Below are 20982 nucleotides of genomic sequence, written 5' to 3' on the forward strand. Positions count from 1 at the left end.
GAGATGGTGGACACTTTCAAGACCTTCTCTCTGTATCCCAGAACCCACCCCGCCTCTGCCCTCATCCCGTGATGCAACTTTTTGGAGACCCTGCTGATTGGGTTCAGATGTAAGCGGATCACTGTATGCCCTGGGACAAAGCCAAGATGGCGCTCTGCTAACATGGCATTGTGGAAACCTAGAACTGCCTCAGCTTGGGTCAGGGGATTCTACCATGCACTTGTACTTAAAACTACTGGGGTAATATTTCAAAGGGGCCTCTGCAAAGGGTCCCAGAAATGGGGCTCTAAGATCAGAGATGGTCTTTCATCACTCTGCCCATCGTTTCTTCCTTCTCTACTCTCCGAAATGAAAAGGAAGCAGTACTTCTAGATAACATGAGAGCTGGAATTCTGGTTTGTGAGACTTAAGGGTACCTCTAGTCCATCAGTCCATGGGAATATAGGCTGTGTGTCCCTTCAGAATGCCAGTGTCCTGTGAGAAACACATTACCTTTGCTTGTTGTTTGTAGGAAAGCTAGAAAATGCAAATAAAAAGGCACAAAGAGAAAACTAAAAATAACCTCTTATCTCTCACAAATATTTCTATGCATGTTTAGCTTTTTAGCCTTCAAATCTTTACATGTTGTCTATATGTATATGTATGTATGTGTATGTGCATATAAATATACATACAAATGTAAAACGTCTGAGTATTACAAAAATGGTTTGTTCTGTTTGATTTTTTTTCGTTTTCTATTTCTCTTGAATATTTTCATGTAATTTCTTAAGAATAAATTCCTGAGAGGGGCTCTCACTTTCACAGACATTTTTAGCATGCATTTCTGTGCATTCTTATGGGTTTATGCAGTGCTATCAGGCTCTGCCATGATGCATTGCTAAACAAAGGGTGCAAATGTTCTTTAGCAATAAAGAGCTGGTAGATTGGATGTGATATGTTCCTTCCTTCAGGAAGCCACCGTCTGCCTCAAAGAGTAAAAAAAAGGCAGAGGAGGCTTAAAGAAGAAAGCTGGCTTGTAATAGCTGATAATGGCGATTAAAATTCCCATCAATCATCCTCTACATTTTTAGTTTCATAAAAATGAAACACCCTCAGCTTGGGTTGCTGTGTAGTCAGAAGAGATGTAAATATAACCGAGATGTTTTTCCTCCTTAGTGACTAATCGCTTGAAGAAAGGGGTAGGTGTGATAGCCGGGGAGCCCAGCCTACATCTTCCAGTCTTTAAATATTTGTGACAAATCGTTTTTGTGTGTGTGCCTGCCTGTGTGTGTGTGTGTGTGTGTGTGTGTGTGTGTATGCAGGAATTCTTGCTGCACACAGAGCAGTTGTTTTAGGAATTTCAGGAGCTGCGTGGGCTACAGGCTTGCTAATTGCCTGACTACTGGGAACCTTCGGGAATGACACTACTGAAATGAGACATAAGGCCTTCACAGAGTGGAACTGTGGGCCATGCTAGGCTGGAAATAAGGAATAGGGTTTGAGAGGGGGGAAAACAACTAGCTTAGAGGAATTAGAAATAGAAATAAATGTGGGTGGAAATCACACATTTCTAGAAGGCCATTTGACCAAATAAGGCTGGTGCTGGGGTTGTTGGAAGGGTAAATGACATAATCTCTGTGCAGCATTTAGCACAAGCCCTCATTTATAGTTAGTGCTCAGTAATTTGCAGCTGTTATTCCTATTATTGCTATGGCCTCTGCCATATTACTTATGTGAAATACAGTAAGACTATAATTTCCTGTGATGTGGCTGTGTCTAGCCACATGTATACCAATGAAGTGGAAGACATTCTGGAGCTAGCCCCGTCATCTAGTGGTGTCTCCTCTCAGCCTGTTACACTCCCAGCCTTCTCAGGATGCTTCCTAGGCAAGCTACACTGAGTATAACTGTGATGTGCTTTGGGCCACTCCAGAAGCCCCTTTAAAACATTCCCCAGCAGTTTCAAGCACACATTTGTGTGTTCAAGCCACCCTCTGCCTGTCTCGTTTCTCCTTCCCCATGTCTCCTTGAGAGGAACGATGATTTCTTATTGCAAAAAAAGCTACCATTAGGGAAGTTAGGGGTGGGGAGAGAGAGGATAGTGCCTGGTGTGTTTGGTCTAGGGGGAGGAATTTAGAGTTTTTGAAAATTGAGAGTCTCTATAACATCTCAAAGCTACGAGAAAATTTGAATTCGCTAAGAGCTTTTGAGGAATGTTACTGGCTTAGACCTTAGGCTCTCTTTAATGTTCCTTGAAAACTAATAATGAAGATTTAAATTTCTTTTCAAGTATTTTTGCTGCTGACCTGTTTCTCTTTAAAAACGTGTCTGAGTCCCGCTGGCTGATCCGTGTGGACTACCATGGTTATTTTAAGGCTGCATGTATATACTCCCCTTCTCTTATCTTCATTTCTCTTTCCTTTTGTAGTTTTCCTTTCTTATTGGCCTAGCATGAGGACATTTCCCCACTACCCCAGCAAAGCCTAGCTAACTGTGTAAATGGTAATGCATTTCTACATTCCTCCACAAACCATTCAGCAGCTCTTGGTCAGGCTGCTTGGCCCTATCATCCTAGCGGGGCAAAGAGCTTTATTGCCAGATGATTCTCAGAAACTGGGGAATTCCTTAGCCCAAGGCTCTTGATAGATAGAGTGTGCAGGGGTTATATGTTTAATTGGACCCATGGTTTGGTTGGTTTGTTTTCCTTGACTGTTGAGCTCAGTGTAGCCATCCTGTATGCAATTTTAGGAGGTATTCTGCCTTCCTCATTAGGCTCCTGGTGCATTAAGAATTCCACAAGCAGAAATCATCTCTTTGCTCTCTGGATGTGAATGGCAGCTCCTAATTGACTATTGCTATATTTTTCTTGGGGCCCTATACTCACAAATCATTAAAAAAATACGATCCACAAGTGATTCCAATTAGACCATGAACTCTAAACGCATAGAATGCCTTAAAATCCACAAAATAGTTTAGGATTAATTATAGAAATGCCTGAGGCATATTTGTAAGGATTGTAAAGTAGGTAACAACATTATTTTAGGTGCATATTTGAAAAACAGTCTTGTGGAGGGCCAATCCAGTATGTTATGCTAATTAAACCCAGTGTTGGACTGAGCACTGGTGTGATGGGTATTAGGATTATTCATAAGCATTCTTTATTTCATCCTTGTAAGCACATGGTAGAATTTTACTTCCTTACCTCTCTGAAGTTAGGCAAGATATGTACCTTATTTTGGCCAACAAGCTGAAGTGGTGCATGTCACTTCCAGACAGAATGTTTAGAAGCCAGTGTAGGACTTACCACATTTCCTTCCTGCTGCTGTGTTGACTGTTGAAGCAGCTGTCTGGAGGAGTCCTTAATCCCTTCAAATCTCAAAGACATTAGGAGCAGGGTTCTCCCCTGCCAATATACATTGGCTAGCATATTAAGTGAGAAATAAACCCCTGTGGTGTTAACTCACTGACATTTTGGAATTCTTTGGTACTGCAGCTTAACCTAGCCTATCCTGACTAATATATCTTGGCTCCAGCTCTTGAAGAAATCTCAATTCCAACACTAGTTTGTATTATTTCATCTAAAATTCCTGCATCTCAGTTTCCCCATTTCTAAAATGAAGAGTTTGGATAAGATTCTCTCTATAGTACCTTCCAACTCCAACATTCTGTGATTCTACTTTTAAAAATATGAATGTTTTACTGCTCCCTAACTTTAATAATTCTAATCTTTTCTTTTTGGACTCTGAGAGACCTGAATTCAAACCTGCATTTTTGTCATTTGCTTGCCGTGTGACATTGGGCAAGTTATTCAGCCACCCTAAGTTTTATCATCTTCTCCTTGAAAATGGGAAAGCAGTTAGCTCCTGGGGCTTATGTGAATGAAATCAGATAAATAGTTGAGGTAATCTAAATATAGTTCGTAGCACCAGGCACTAAGGAAGTTCTAAGTGAATGCTTGCTAATTAGGAATCTGAGAAGAGGGGGTGATGCTGGCGTCTCCTGGTATGGCTCAGGGAGATGGTGAAGCCCCGAGAGTTTGGCCTTTCTGTTTCACAAGGCTTGTTAGAGAAGCCAATATTGCAGACCATAGGCTAGACTAAGAAAAAGAAGCAGGTACTAAATGAAGATGTATTTAAGTTCAGGAAGCATTGATTAATAAACAGAGCTCATTTCTGAAAGCACTTTGCTTAAAATCTTGTCTCAGCCACTGTGGTCAGGATAACTTAAAATATATATATTTTCGGTCATCCTGAAGCAGAGGCCAGAGAAGAGACAAGGGCAAGAGCATCAGAGTTACAGCCATGCCTTTCTTGTATGTGCAGAAAAGGTTCAGCATTAACCTAGATCGGTGGTGGACAATCCAAAGTGCTGAGCAGCCCTACAAGTTTCCCACTCGATGCCATGCTTTTGACAAAGAATGGCTAGAATGTGCACATGGAATCGGTACTATCCAGGCAGAGAAAGAGTGCAAGATAGAATATGATGATTTCATAGATTGTATATTTTGGAAAAAAGTGATGAAATGTATGGATACCATCTGGAGGCAACAGGAAAAACTGATGAAGGAAGGGAAGTCCACCTCTCCACCTCACCACATGGGCAAGGGGAGCCTCGGCCCTGAGCAGACACAGCTCCTGATATCTGGAAGCCGATTTTCATGTTCTCTGTTCTCCACTGGAAAGGTTGTTTATGGAAAACCTCCTTGTCAAAGTGTGGAAAAATAAAGTATTGCTCCATCCTAAAAGATAAATATATATATATAAAAGATAAAATATATATATATATATATATATATTTTCCCCTTTGGAGACTTTTGTCAGAAATCAGTTGACTATATTTGTGTGAGTCTATTTCTGGGTTCTCTATTGTGTTTCATTGTTCTGTTTGCCTATTCGTTTGCTAATACCGCATTGCCTTGATCACTTGATAAAGAACGCCTATTAAAACCCTACAGCTAGTATCATATTTAATAGTGAGAAACTAGGTGTGTTTTCCTTAAAATAGAAAACAAGGCCAAGATGTTCTTCCTTACCACTTCTTTTCAACACCATACTGGAAGTCCTAGCTAATGCAACAACACAGGAAAAGAAAGAAATGAAAAGGAAAGAAAAAAGGGAAGGGAAGGGGAGGGGAGGGGAGAAGAAGAAAAGGGTAGGGTAGGGCAGGGCAGGGGAGGGAATGGAAAGGGACAGTATGCAAATTGGGAAGAAAGAAATAAAAATTTCTTTGTCTGCAGATGACATCAGATGTTCTGATTGTCTATGTAAAAAATACCAAAGAATTTACCAAAAAAAAAAAAAACCCACTCCTGGAATTAATAAACTAATAAGTGATAATAGTAATGTTGCAGGATATAAAGCTAACATACAAAAGTAAATTGTTTTCCAATAGACCAGCAATGAACACTTAAAAGTTGAAATTAAAAACAAAAGACTGTTTATATTAGCACCAAAAAAATGAAACACTTAGGGATAACTCTAACAAAATATATACATAATCTATATGAGGAAAACTACCAAAATTTGGATGAAAGAAATAAAAAATCTAAATAAATGGATATTCCAGTATCCATGAACAGAATAGAAAAACTCAATATTGTTAAAATGTCAGTTCTTCTCAACTTAATCTATAGATTCAATGCAAGCTCAATCAAAATCCCAGTGGGATCTTGACAATCATATTCTAATGCTTTACGAAAAGGCAAAAGATTTAGTGGCCAACACAGTAATGAGACAAACAGTGTCAGAGGACTGATGCTCCCCAGCTTCAAGACTCACTATAAAGTTACAAGACTTACTATAAACTTACTAAAAAGGGCCCTGCCCTTCCCTACCCCTTTCTTCTTCTCCCCTCCCCTCCCCTTCCCTCCACTTCCCTTCCCTTTTTTCTTTTCTTTTCATTTCTTTCTTTTCCTGTGTTGTTGCATTAGCTAGGACTTCCAGTATGGTGTTGAAAAGAAGTGGTAAGGAAGAACATCTTGGCCTTGTTTTCTATTTTAAGGAAAACACATCTAGTTTCTCACTATTAAGTATGATACTAGCTGTAGGGTTTTAATAGGCGTTCTTTATCAAGTTGAGGTAGTTATTTCTTTATCACAATTTAAAATTTTTGTTATAATAATCAAATAAACAGACCCAAGTTTAAATATAGACTCTGCCAGTTTCTAACTATGTTAACTTGGGGTTAATTAGCTTCTTTGAGCCTTAGCCTTAGCATGAAGGAAAAAAAACCTCACTTTATTAAAATCGTACAAAAGATTAGACTTGGAAAACTTCTAGATTATTCTGATGTGAGCGCTTTCAAGAACTGGACCTGGCACAAAATCCTGAACAGGAAGAAGAAAAAGAAAAAGATGGAGAAGGAAGAAACTTTTGAGTGCTAGGTTGTGGCAAAAACTGCTAAGAAGAGCTGATAAATCAAACATGATTCTCTAAGCATTGGGAAGGACCTTGTGTCGGTCAGAACAAAAATGACCCAATGACTAGGAACAGATACACAAGGTGTCCTTTAGAATGGAAGCCATGGAATGCAGCAGAGGCAATGGAAGCAGAGAACACCCAGAAGAAAAACAAAAATGCTGCAAATGTTACTAACTCCAAGCCACCTTGACTGATTATTCAGCTGTGACACTCCTTCAGAAGGCACTCTTTAGGACCCAGATGATAAAGTGACCAACCTATTCTGGTTGCTTCATCCTCTCATGGATGCACTGTTTCTTTGTCTTTCTTCCTTAGGACTCTTGTCTTCTCTAACCTTGATATGGTTAAGCCTCTTGCTGTGATGTTGACTGTGTAGTTCCATCTTCTCATAGTGTGTAGGGGCTACCAGGGGCTTTAGATAAGCAGTTCAATTTTCACTCTCTACCAGAAGGCCTGACTGGGCAAGGTGGCTACTTGTGTCTTGCTTTTATAAAAGCTAGTCCTCACTTTCAGGCAACTATTGATTTTTTTTTTCCCCCTCATGGGTAGCTGGCCCTGGTTTTGTTTTGTTGTTATTTTCTGTTTTTTAGGTCACTACTACAGTCATAATCCTCTACCAACTCATGGATACTTACTGGGCACAAAATGCCTTTAATAAAATTATCCTATATTTTCAATTATCTTAGTTGTCGCTACTGATTATTACTCTAAAATAGATGTGTATTCAGAAGTACATATTTCATTTTTCCCAAATCTTGGGTTTACCTTCCATACATTTGAAAATATTTGGATAACACAAATCAAAGAAAACTTAAATTTCTGTGTGAGAACCACAGATTCAACCATGATAGCTTCCTCTATTCTTGTTTTTCTTTACATTGATCTCTCATTTAAATAGCTTTAATATTACTCTCATATTCTTGGGATGATGCAATTTTCTGAATATATGTTACAGCTCAATATCTAATATTAGTTACTGTTTGCAATGGGAAGAATACCAGTTACTGTTTGCAACAGTACCAATTACTGTTAGCAAAGCGATACATCACTTGCTGTTTAATAAAGGTTTCCTTCCTTCCCTCTCTCCCTCCCTCCCTCCCTTCCTTCCTCCCTTCCTTCCTTCCTTCCTTCCCTCCCTTCCTCCCTGTTTTTCTTCCTCCTTTCTTTCTCTCTTTCTCTTTCTCCCCCTCCCCTCCCCTCCCCTCCCCTCCCCTCCCCTCCCCTCCCCTCTTTTTTTTTTGAGACAGAGTTTCACTCTTGTTGCCCAGGCTGGAGTGCAATGGTGCCATCTCAGCTCACTGCAACCTCCACCTCCTGGGTTCAAGCTATTCTCCAGCCTCAGCCTCCTGAATAGCTGGGATTACAGGCATGTGCCACCATGCCCAGCTAATTTTGTATTTTTAGTAGAGATATAGTTTCTCCATGTTGGTCAGGCTGGTCTCAAACTCCTGACCTCAGGTGATCTGCCTGCTTCAGTCTCCCAAAGTGCTGGTGGGATTACAGGTGTGAGTCACTGTGCCCAGCCTAATAAAGGTTAATTTATTAAAGAGATGCAGTTTTGGTTAAAGCTGTGGTCACTAACATAATGTGTGAGTTTATACAAATAGCCTTGAGTTTTTTATAGCAGAATATTAACACAGCATTTTTATGTTGTTGAATCAAACTACAATCTTTTGTATATTAATAAATGCTTGTCCTTCACAATACAAGGAAAACTATTTAGTTCACCAGTTTCTTATTACTGTTCTTTATTCATCTGCCCATGAAGGTAAATGGATCAAGGCCCTTAATTCACCAGAGAAATGTAGCCATCTGTCCCTAGAAGACATAATCCTAGCAGCAAACCGAGCATTTAGTTGCTGTTAAGGGCCTTGTGATTGGTTAGAAGCTCCTCATGGAGTTTCTGGGCATTCAGATGATTGGATTGTTCCTTCCAGGTAGAGGAATCACCAGAGACAATTCTGTTTTTTCCCAGATGTATGTTTATGAAGTCTTCTCAAAAGCAACTTCTGCAGACATAGGATGCCAAACAACAGATCCCTTTTAACAAAAACCTCACAACCCTCATAAATGGGAAAGGAGGCTTCATAGCTTCCACTTCTGTTTGTCATAGAGGGGTCCTGGAGGAGCAGTGCCAACCCCAGAACAAACTGTCCCCAGTGTCCTGGGGCTGTGCTTCCAACTCCTCTGCCCTTGACTGCTTCCCTTATTCCCAGTGCCTCTCCCATGTCAATGTTCTGTATTAGGTCTTTCTTCCTCCAGTGGGTCCTAGGACCTCAGGTGTTGGGCAAGTATAGAGGGCAGCCCAAAGCTGTGCCCACTGAGGATGTTTCCTGGCTCTGAGGTTGTACTTCCAAAGAAAATTCTTTCAAAGATGGCTTTCTGAGACCTCTGTTACTGCCTCAGATTAGGGATTGTAAACTCAAATACCTCCAGCGATCAGGAAATTGACGGAAATGGAAGAAGCAGAAGACAACAGGAAAGGTAGAAATGTGGTGGACTGCAGAGTTCATTTTCCAGGGAAAGGAGAAGCCAACCAGACCTTTACGGCCTAGCTTCCAAACCCTCCAGCTTTTCAATGACAGCCAGCATCCAGATTTTTATGTGCAGTCTCCCCATTCAGAAGCACCAAAACACTATGCTGACTGCATAGAACACAGCGGTCAATGGACTCTGCTCCCGGGCTCCTCAGTCAGCCATCAGCAGTTCAGTCAACACTATGCTGACGGAATAGAACACAGCAGAACATAGAGCAGAGGCAACAGACTGCTCTCGGGCTCATCAGTCAGCCGTCTCTGCAACTGGGCTTCACACCAGCACTATTGTTCTCTCTTAGCTCTTCTTGGCTTGAGGCATTGATTTACCTTCTCTCCCGAGTGAAAATGTTGGGTGCAACAAATCCAATTTGTACTTGCTGAAATAACACGGAATTTCATGTATATCCCCAAGGAAATTTACATGAACAGATTGACAGTCTGGAGACACAGGCTCCGTTTCTCTGTGAATATTTCGGCTTCACCCTCAAACCCGCTGCACCTCAGTGTATGATCCAGACGGAAGGGCAAGTGTCTTCTTGAAGCTCCTTCAGAAGAGTAAAGAAGAATTATCCCAGAATACCCTGTAAAGTCTTCCTCGTGTCTCACTGGCCTAAGCTAGGTCATGTGTCCTTTACTGAACCAATCAGACAAGAGAGGCGGGTCCCTCATACCAACCAAGCCAGAGCCCTGAGACGCGGTTGGGTCATAGTTCCTTGAGGTTCATGCCTGTACTGTGGGTGTACACATGTGCATACATGCGTATGCATACCTGAGCAAAATCTGGGTTCCTTTAGGAAAGACAAAGGTGGCAGGGCACAGTGGCTCAAGCCTGTAATCCCAGCACGTTGGGAGGCCGAGGAGGGTGGATCATGAGGTCAAGAGATCGAGACCATCCTGGTCAACATGGTGAAACCCCGTCTCTACTAAAAATACAAAAAATTAGCTGGGCATGGTGGCGCGTGCCTGTAATCCCAGCTACTCAGAAGGCTGAGGCAGGAGAATTGCCTGAATCCAGGAAGGGGGAAGTTGCGGTTGAGCCGAGATCGCACCATTGCACTCCAGCCTGGGTAACAAGAGCGAAACTCCGTCTCAAAGAAAAAAAAAAAAAAAAAAAAAAAAAAAGGAAAGACAAAGGAATGTATGGTTGCTAAGCAGTCAGCTAATGAAGTGTATTATAATTGGCTTTGTATTTTATAAAACTGCCTTTTCCCCGCCTGGTGTTGTGGTGGCTAACCCAGTGCTCCTTCCTTCCAGCGTCCAAATTCTAGTAATTGGAGAGCTTGACGTTGCTCCCAAATCCTCATCTTGTTGTTTTCCTTTATCTCCACATAAAAAATGGGGGCACATAGGCCAACTGAGTTCCTAGAACAGCTTTGGCATAGGTGTCAGACCTCAGTTTGACAGCCCTGTAAAGAGACATAGCATTTCTGAGTTCATTTTTCCTTGTCTGTAACATGAGGAGAATATTAACTATCCCAATGGGTTGTCAGGAGATCAAATGTAAACTTATGTAGCAAAGTTCTTGGTATACAGGAAGTGTTAAATGAATAGTAGTTCCTGTTACTATGTTCATACCTTCATTATTGAAGGTAGCTATTCAAACTCTAAACTACTTTAGCAGTATATTCCGTATTTTGGGTTTGGTACTGTTTTTCCCACTTAACCAATATCTAAAAGACTGAACAAAACTTCACTTAGAGTTTTAGGAATTGGGGACTGAAATCTGCCAGACTTTTTATTGAAGAAAAGCTATTGATGACTTAGGCAATTGAGTTCTTTGCTCTTTTTCTTTAAGCACAATTTATTGTTGTTTTAACTTTGCCTCTGAACGTGGGAGTTGAAATAAATGCATCATCAGCAGTTGGCTGCAGAGAATCAAGAAACGTTATCCTAAGCAAACTAAAGCAGGAACAGAAAACCAAAGGCCACCTGTTCTCAGTTATAAGTGGGGCTAAATGATGAGAATACATGGATGTAAAGAGGAGGGCAGCAGACATGGAAGCTGGTTGGGATGTGGAGAACAGGAAGAGGGAGAGGATCAGAAAAAATTACCAATGGGTCCTAGGCTTACTACCTGGGTGATGAGATTATCTGTATAGCAGATCCCCATGACACAAGTTTACCTGTATAACAAACCTGCACATGTACCCATGAATGTAAAATAAAAATTAAATTTAAAAAATTGAGTTCTTTGTCTTTTTGTTCACTTTTTTTTTTTAACCTACAGGGGACAGTTCTTGGAGGCAAATACTATTCCACTTAACTTTCTTATGTCTAAAATGATCTGTAAAATTCAGACAAAGATTTAAGACTAAGATTATTCTTAATATTGACATCTAACATTGGTATAATACTTTGCAGTTTACAAAATTCATTCACATTTTACAAAGGGCAGGGTTTTTAAGATCTATCAGAAGATAAATTTCTATGTTTCACTCATTGTTTATTTCTAATCCCTATCTCAATGCCTGGAACATAATAGGTGTTTAACAAATACGTGAATGAGCCTTAAAATGTCTTAGTGAAGATACATCTGGAAGTTACCATCATTATTCTTCCTTTGTAGAAGGATAAATAGTCTCAGAGAGATTTGGTGACTTGCTTACGGCCACTTAGCTGATAATTGGTGAAAACAAGATTAGAACACAGTGGTGTTTTCTGTTTTCCTAGTACATACTTTGGGGTGGGGAGGAAAGGTTGACTTTTCTGACAAGTAGGCTAGTTTGTAATTATAAAAATTAGGCTTCATAGGGTGTTAGGAAGTAAATCCAACCCATTCTGTGAGAGAATGATAAGCTCTCCAGTCATCTGTGTTTGGTGGGACTTACTACCGACCCTGGTCCATTCAGCATCCTTCGAACAGAAGGTACCATGGGCATCAGAAGAAAAGAAATAATCATATTACAAACAACAGTAGTATATAGCTGTCATTTATTGAGCAACTACTATGTGTCCAACAAGATATTTTATAAACATTGTCTGTAATACTCAGGTTACCCATTAAAGATGGCATTATTTAGAGTTTACAGATGAGGAAATAGAGATTCAGAGCAACTAAATGATCTTTTCACTGTCTCGAAAGGGTTAACCCATACTTACCCAGCCCTCCCTAATCAGACATGTAGTTATTTTACACAAATTCTTTTGAAATGGATCCTAGTTTGCCACATCAATGAGTCTTTAGCCCAGTGAGAGAATTTGCCTTTTGAGATGCCCAGAGGTAAGCCAAGTATCCTTCCATACCCAGGAGACTAGCACTTTCCACCCAGTGGGAGAAGACTTTGAGGGAAGACGGGATTATTGCCAGGGGTTCAGGGATCCATACATACTAAAATTGTCTGAAAAATGGGCAGAGAAGGTGGGAGAGAGGACGTAACCCCCTTCACACTTTGAGGCTTGTGGACTAAAGAAATCCCGAACAGAATCTCCCAAGCCTGGTGGCACAGTTTGTATCAGAGAGTCTCTAACTCTCTGTGGGGAGACACCAGTATTAGATTTTCATTCCTCCAGTCTGCTTTGGACCAAGATTTGTAAGAAACACAGTAGAATTAAATTACTCTTAATTTTTGCAGTTGTTTTCTGGAGTAGGGGACCCCAACCCTCCTGGGCCACGGAACTGAGATGCACCGGTGAGCTGCAGGCAAGCAAGATGCTTCGTCTGTATTTCTAGCTTCTCCCCATCACTCGAAGTACCACCTGAGCTCCACCTCCTGTCAGATCAGCGGTGGCATTAGATTCTCATGGGAGTGCAAACCTATCGTGAACTGTGCAGGTGAGGGATCTAGGCTGCATCCTCCTTATGAGAATCTAATGCCTGATAGTTTGTCACTATCTTCCATTACCCCCAGTTAGTTGCAGGAAAACAAGCTCAGGGCTCCCACTGAGTCTACATTATGGTGAACTGTATAATTATTTCCTTATATATTACAACGTGATAATAATAGAAATAAAGTGCATAGTAAACGTAATGCACCTGAATCATCCTGAAACCATACCCCACCCTGTCTTTGAAAAAATTGTCTTCCCTGAAACTGGTCCCTGGTTCCAAAAAGGATGGGGGCTGCTGTCTTGGAGGATCAGTCACGCACTGTTCATGTTCTGGCACAGTCCATGGACCACACTGTGGCTAACACTGGCTTATAGATTTTAATGCATTAAAAGTATTGCAATTGTCTTCACATTATTTTAGTACAGTATTTATAAAATGAATCAATTCACAGTGTAATATACTATTGAGACACAGGTTTAGTTGTGTAGTTAAACAAATCTTTCAGCCCTGTCAGTGCATTTCTGAGACCACACAACCTCATTTAGAGACCAGCATCAAAAGTCTGTACTTATGCACACAAGAGTTTTAAGCACAGATTATCAAATGCTACTGACCTCTGTATTAGACTCTGCTCACGCATTTATATCTTACTACTTTTCGCATGTATTAAATGGTGTTGTGATTAATAAAACATAATTTAAGTAACGACTCTGAAGAATTTAAATTAGCTGCTTGATTTTTTTCCTCTACTCAATCAGTACTGCAAGTATAGCTGCTATCCTGTGGGAGAATCAACAAAAGTCTGACATTAAAAAGAAATCCTTTTACTTGCAATCTTTGATAACCACTTTTGCACACAGATCTTGAGAGAGATGCATGAAAGTTGGCCAATTCCACTACATTTGCAGAATCGCCAATACCAGGACACTATTGTCTCGCCTGGGGCTCTCTCTTAGAGAGAGAGCTATACAGTCCAAAGGGCTTGTGGGAAGTGGTTCCTTTTGTTCCTTGACCTCAGGTTTTCTATGAGAAGAAAGTAATGCCTTCTTATTCATCTGGTAACATCCAGCATGCCAGGCACTGGTTTAGGCCACAGGGAAGGAACCTCTATCTTTGGGAGACTCAGGAGGAAGCGTGTGGAAGGTTCGGGTCATAACCACTGTTCACTCCCTGCCTCTCTCCTGAAGTGAGGCATATGGGCAGTAGCTGGACTTCTGCCCCTCATGCGCCTGATCCCTGAACAGTCTTTTTCAGCCTTTGGTACTGGGCCTATGCATACTTTTGTTTAGTGCAAGAACTGAGCTTAGTACACAAATATGACAATAGGAACTTTAAAAATGGCTTACAAACTTTGTCCGGATTTTCAGGCAGGAGAATGTGGGCTGTAAGCTGGCTTCCTTGGCACCAAGCAGTGAGACATGGAGGGTCTCAGGGTGGAGAGGCTGGCTGGGGAACATGCAGAGGCAGGAGCAGAACTGCAAAGGGCTGTTGATGGCCCCTGACAAAGGCAGGGGCAGCTTGCGTGCCTGAGGCAGGAAAGGGCTGATTTTTCTGAGTCAAGGAAGAGATAATTCGCAAGGTAGAAGGGGCATATTTTCTTTTTCTTTGTGGTGGTCTCTGGAGACAGGTAACATTTTGTGCTTTTCCTATGTTGGGGAATCTTCCTGGACCAATGCTTCTCAAACTTCAAACTGCATGTGCATAACCTGGGGATCTTGCCAAAATGCAGACCCCATGCAGCAGGGCTGGAGCAGTGCCTGAGATTCTGTTTCCCACAGGCTCCTTGCTGGGTGAGACTGAGGCTGCTGCTCTGTGATAGTGTTGGTCCACTGGCTGTACCTTGAATAGAAAGACCTAGGACCCACCTGGTGGCCTGGAATTATGGGAACTGGCCTAACCTGCTTTTTGGGAAGCGTTGACCCCTGTTTCAGCCACTCTTGCATACTCTAATCACTGCGATGTCTGCAGTGGCATTTTTTTTCTCTCAAGGGCTGTGAATAGTCAATGGAGATTTTGCTGAAGGCTGTATATTGGTTGCTGTATTTAATCATTTAAAAAAATCTTTGTTGTGCTGTTGAGTACATCTTCTTCAGGGCAAAAACACAGCAGGATCTGTCCTGAACAATCAAGGCCTGCTCAATCCCATATTATTACAGTGCACTGCCTTGACCCACATATCTTGAATACGGTAGGGAATACTTCCCTATAGTAAATCCTAATGAAGAGAGCTTTGCCATTCAGTCATAAAACAATGAGCTCATATGTTACGTTTGGTGAGTGGATAACGTGGCAACCTTTTAAAGAGGAATGGATTACAGAGTGTATGTGTAAAAGGAACTAAAGCCATTGATTATTTTCTGGGCATTGAAGTCAGCTGTGGGGTATAGCATTGTCATTTGAGCCTCCTGGATTAAAAAACAATTGCAGAAATTTAAAAACAAATTCCATTTTTATGTTTTGTTTCTTTTGAGCTACATCAGACATTTTCTCAGGAAGGATGTTAAAAACTTGAAGCTCACTCAAAATCCAACTTGAAAGTGATTTCGGGAAAATAGAGGTTTCATATCACGCTCTGCGCTTATAAGCCCCAGTCCTTCACCTAGTGCAGCGCTTCCCAGGCTTTGTGGGGGGCAGTGACCCCTGTTCCAGCCACACTGGCGTTGCCTTAACACACTGCATCATCAGCAGCCACATTTTCTTCTCTCAGGGTCTTGAGTAGTCATTGGAGATTTTGCTGGAGGGTGTGGCTTTCCTAGCCAACTTCCTGAGTTGATGGTAGAGGTTTTTAATAGAAAGATCATTATGTAACACAGACCAAACTGATCTTTCAAAATTATTTTTAGTGGATTGAAAAAGTGGCTCACTTAATGCCTCTAATTTCTTCATTTATTTCAGTAGGTCACATCCTAAAACGTTTCATGGGTCTGTCAGCAACTTTGATTGAAGCAGAAATTAATCTTATCAGACACCCGGATGAGGGCTTAGAGGGGTCTTTACTATAAAGAGGTTTTTGTTGTAGTGGTATTTATCTTAATCAGATTTGGCTGATACATCTTTCACTAGCAGAATTTGAGAAGGAAAAATAACATAACCAACTTAGAAATTATCTAGTCCAACCATCTTATTTTACCAAAGTAGAAACATCTAAGGTCACACAGGCCTGTCTTTGGATCTTAGTCCTGGGTTCCCCTGAATCTCCCACTCTGCCTTTCTGTGTTGGTTTATGGAAAGACTACAGTGGCTCTGAGGCCCAAGGAAGCAGTTTCCCCACCATTCCTGCTGAGAGCCAGGGAATTTAAATACCACTCACACCATTGCCAAACTCACCAGGCCCTGTTTCCTGGCAGAGCCGCAGTGGACTTGTGGATGCTCCAGGGAGTCAAAGTGGCTTGGAAGGAGCCCACGTACTGCAGCCAGTGGGCCTGACTCAAATCCTGCCCTGTTCCATTCAAGTTGTGTGACTGAGCAAGTCACCAAACCCTTTTGTGGTTCAGTTTCCTCAGATATAAAATGAGAACCTTCCTGGTAGGATTTTTGTGAGAACTGAATGAATGAATATGTGTCAAGCAATTAGAACAAACAGTATGTGTTACATGAGAGTTTCCAAACTGTGGACCTCCACAAATTATTGGGTTGTAAAATTAGTACTCTGAGTCATAAATAGCATTAAACAAATTAAATGGCATGTATTACTTTTGGCTCCTCTTTTGGGGTCTTTTTAGTTCTGTGTGTGTGTGTGTGTGTGTGTGTGTGTATGCGCGCGCGCGCGCGCGTGTGTAATGGCTCACGATGTAAAATGTATTTCTCATTGAAGACTTGTGGTTAAAAGAGTTTGGAAGCCCCTTCTTCAGGTACTAGAGTGAGCAAATTTATTTTTCGGAGGATGGTCCCATGGTGGGGAACAAGGCTCCCTGTGGATATGAATGCACAAGGTGAGCTCTGGCTGAGACTTAAATGTGCTTCTTTTGCAGAGGGAAACCAAAGGACAGTTTCTCATTGACCACATCTGCAACTACTACAGCCTGCTGGAGAAGGACTACTTTGGCATTCGCTATGTGGACCCAGAGAAGCAAAGGGTAAGAGCTGATTTCTGTCTGGAGCCATTTTTAGGGAGTGACCCAGATTGTGGGGCACTGTAGGGGTTCCTCTCAAAGCCGTAGTGATGCCCTTGTTCTCACAGATTGTTGGCCACACGAAACCCTGTGTGAGTGGAAAAGGCTGGCACTGTCCTCACTGGAGTGGGTGGAGCAGGAGAAGGGAAAAGTTACCCTAGACCTTTCTAGAAGGCTGTTCCCACCTGCTTAGAAGAGAAAATGTCCCTGTGCCCTTTGAACCCAGAGTTTCCCAAAGTCCTTCAAACAATGGCTACATAAAATTTCACTATGGAAAAAATCAATCCCCCTCTCTATAAAAAGCTATTGAGGGCTGGGCATGGTGGCTCATGCCTGTAATCCCAGCACTTTAGGAGGTTGAGGTGGGTGGATCACAAGGTCAAGAGATCAAGACCATCCTGGCCAACATGGTGAAACCCCATCTCTACTAAAAAATACAAAAATTAGCTGGATATGGTGGTGCGTGCCTGTAGTCACAGCTACGTGGGAAGCTCAGGCAGGAGAATCGCTTGAACTCAGGAGGCAGAAGTTGCAGTGAGCTGGAATTGTGCCACTGCACTCCAGCCTGGCAACAGAGTGTGACTCCATCTCAAAAAAACAAAACAAAACAAAACAAAAACAAATGAAAAGCTATTGAGGCTGGGCTCAGTGGCTCACATCTGTAATCCCAGCACTTTCAGAGACCTAGATGAATGGACCACTTGAGCCCAGTAGTTCAAGACTAGCCCAGGCAACATGGCAAAACTCCACCTTTACAAAAAATAAAAAAATTAGCTGGGCATGGTGGCATGTGCCTATAGTCACAGCTACTTGGGAGACTGAGGTGGTGCAGAATAGCTTCAGCCCAGGAGGTAAAGGTTGCAGTGATCTGTGATGGGGCCACTACACTCCAGTGTGTGTTACAGAGCAAGATCCTGTCTCAAAAAAAAAAAAAAAAAACTATTGGTTGGGAGAATTATTGAGAAGTGATTGCTTAATGGATATAGGGTTTTCTTTTGGGGGGATGAACATGTTTGAAACTTCATACTGATGGTGGTTGCCACTGAAATATACACTTTAAAGTAGTTAATTTTGTTATGTGAATTTCACCTCTGTTTTTTTGAACAAAGTTTAGAGAGAGGAAGCGTTTAAGTCACTTAAGAAGCTGCTCCTTGGGTACCACTAAATGTGAAAGCCCCTGTTTTATACTTGCTCCTGGAGATACCTACCCTTTCTGGTATCTGTTGGTGGGTAAGAGTGAGCAGGAGAGTCTCACCTTTTGACTGGTATAGCAGCCAAGATGTGTTCAGTGTAGCATATGCCAGAACCACATGATGTGTGCTCTTCAGATCCAAAGACCCCTGGGAATCTCCACCCTAGCTCCTGGGGTGGGTCCCAGTCATGGGTTCAGAGGTTTCAGCCATGGGCTTGGAGGCTCAGTACACACTCGGGTCTCTGCAGGGCAAGGTGTGAAGGGGTCACCCGGGGGTGGCCTGGAAGTGAGGATAGGACCCTTCTGCCACCTTTAATTTGCTCTCCTCCTCCTCAATGTTCCTGATCTTCTTCCTGTCTCTTCTTTTCTCCCTGGCACCTCATCTGGCTCTTAGTTTAGTATTTACTGACCCAGTACCATGAGGAAAGGCTCACGGAGTGTGTCTCTGTAAAGAAGAGGGTATTTAAGAAATAGATTAGATTTGCATCTGAAACATAGTGAATCTTAGTTTGCTCTTAGATTCCTAAGAACCCAAGTTTCTATGAAGGGATGCAATGAAGTATTACAGCTCAGAAGGATTTTGGTTTCCTGTAGTACTTGCAGTAACTTTTGGATGGTCCAGGAATTCACCCGAGTTGAGAGGAAGGTGGCAGGACAGTGGTGGGCATGTAGGGCTGACATGATGTCAGGGAGGAAGGGGTGCATGTGGTGTTTACTGAGTAACATTGGTTCCCAGATCTGGCCCCATGAGAAAATACCTTAGTTGTTTGCTTAAAATGTATAGTGTGGACCCTGTTCCAGACCTCCTAAATCAGAACCCATGGGGCTAGGGCCAGGAACATGTATTTAGCCTATTCCTATTCTAATTTTGATGCAGCCAAGCCAGCTTTGGTCTGGGGACCATAACATAAAAACATTCATAGCCAAAATTTTTAATAGCTTATGAAGATATTACACTTGTAGGAGAGGGAAAGAAGCTCAAAGAAGCTGTTACTTGTCCCAGGTTTCACAGTTAGTAAGTGGTAGAGTGAGTGTTTGAGTTTAGGATTCTAGATCAAAGTCCCTGTGGACCAAATAAACTCTGGACTATATAAGTCCTGTAATCACCACTGCAAACAGGTTATTTTGTGCAAAATTCAATTCTAAATGATGAATAGCCAACCTGCAGAAGTAATTCTAGCTACTATTTAGTTGAACATCTATCATGTGCCATGAATTTTACTCACTGTAGTCTCGTCTTGCTGAAAAGCCTTTAAGGAAGGGCCAGAGAGGAACAGTGGCTTACATAAGGCAAGACATTAAGGAACAATTGGTGTAACAAAATAACAATAGTATTGGATTATAACCCATAGAATAAAATAAATATCTGTGAGTCCATACTGTTATAAATAATTAATGGAATCAAAGTTAAAGGGAAGACTTGGGTCAGCTCTTCCACACAGAATTTTAATTAATAAATGTAGACAGATGAGGGAAATATAAAATCACCGTATGCAATAATTATTACAGGCAAGAGCTAAAATTAGTGTGTAAAAGTTTAAGGAGAAAGAGGAAATTTGCATAGTCTCAAAGTATCCCCTCCTTCCCAAGGCATTTTTTAATTACAAAGGGAAAAATAATAACTCTATAGTGGAGAAACATGGCAGATACCACTTTAATCAAGAGACCAAGATTATCATCACCAGTAAGAAGACATATTAACATCAAGTACATCCTGATACCATGCACTGAGAAGTGTATATCATCTCTGTGGTGTTCTTCCCAATAATACATTACCTCAATCAAATATTAAGAAAACATCAGGCAAATTCAATGCGAGGGACATTCTCCAAGATAAGTGACCTTCAAAAGTGTGGAGATCATGAAAGAGAAGGACAAACTGGATTCACAGTGAGAGACTGGAGAGACACATCAGCTCAAGGAAATGTGGGATCCTGAAACATAGGCAAGTATAGTAGTGGGAAAACTGGGTGAACTCCACAGAAAGTCTGTAGTTTAATTAATGCTATCGTGCTAATATTGGCTTCTTATTTTGATAATTGTACTGTGATTGCACAGGATGCTAACATTAGGGGAAGATGACTGAAGGTTATACTTTACCATTTTTGTAACTTTTTTCATATGTTTAAAATTATTAAAATTTTAAAATAAAGTTATAAAAGAGAAGTGTTCAGGTTGTTTCTTGTTCTTTATATTTTTAGTCTATTTAACATAATATATTTTTAATACTACTTTTTTTTATTGCATTTTAGGTTTTGGGGTACATGTGAAGAACATGCAAGATAGTTGCATAGGTACACGTGTGTATTTAATGTAATGTTTCCTTTACTACCCAGATTTGGGTAGTAAAGGAAAGAATGGGCGCCACCCTCAAAACAAAACTGCCTTATCTGATGTAGCTACTAAATTGCTTGGCAGTGTTCCTGAATGCTTCCCTTTTTTCTCTGCATCCTACAGCTGTCATAGCCTTTTGATTTTGAGAATACAATGTGAATGTAGCTTTCACTTGGGTTGCAGGGTAGTTACTACACACAACTGCAAGGCCTTTGGACTCAGAAAGATATGACTTAAAAATCCCATTTGTCCTGATTAGTAAGCCGTGTGATCTTGACCAAGCTATGCAGCCCTCTGAGTCTTTGTCCTAATGGATAAAGCAGGTAACAATACTTACCTGTAGAGTTGATATGAGAATGAAAGATAAGGTATATCAATGCTTAGCACGTGGTATACCTTGGGTACATGGTATGTGTTATTTTCACTCTTAGTTGTTATTATGATGCTTACAATTATGCATTGGCTAGGTCTAGGTGAGACATGAGGAAACACAGTCATGATTAGCATCTCTAAAACTCAGAAATGTTTATAAGAACATCTTTTAAAGGCAAGAGGCACTACTATTAAGATCTTTGGAGAGAGAAGGAAGAAAATGGGCCTTGGATAATTAAAAAGAATGGACTCAAAGACACAAACAGAG

At 41.2% G+C, this 20982-nt stretch overlaps 1 protein-coding gene across 14 annotated transcripts in view; it reads left to right on the plus strand.

Moving 5' to 3' along the window:
- Nucleotides 1-20982, plus strand: part of FRMD3 (FERM domain containing 3) — a 398735-nt gene that overhangs the window by 221521 nt on the left and 156232 nt on the right. For all 14 annotated transcript variants that reach the window (XM_035303819.3, XM_002742802.7, XM_078367705.1 and 11 more), the window contains exon 2: nucleotides 16676-16780. In XM_035303819.3, coding sequence (XP_035159710.2) covers nucleotides 16676-16780 — 105 coding nt within the window. The remainder of the gene's footprint in view (nucleotides 1-16675; nucleotides 16781-20982) is intronic.

The sequence above is a fragment of the Callithrix jacchus genome, chromosome 1 (assembly GCF_049354715.1).
Source record: "Callithrix jacchus isolate 240 chromosome 1, calJac240_pri, whole genome shotgun sequence".
NCBI lineage: Eukaryota > Metazoa > Chordata > Mammalia > Primates > Cebidae > Callithrix > Callithrix jacchus.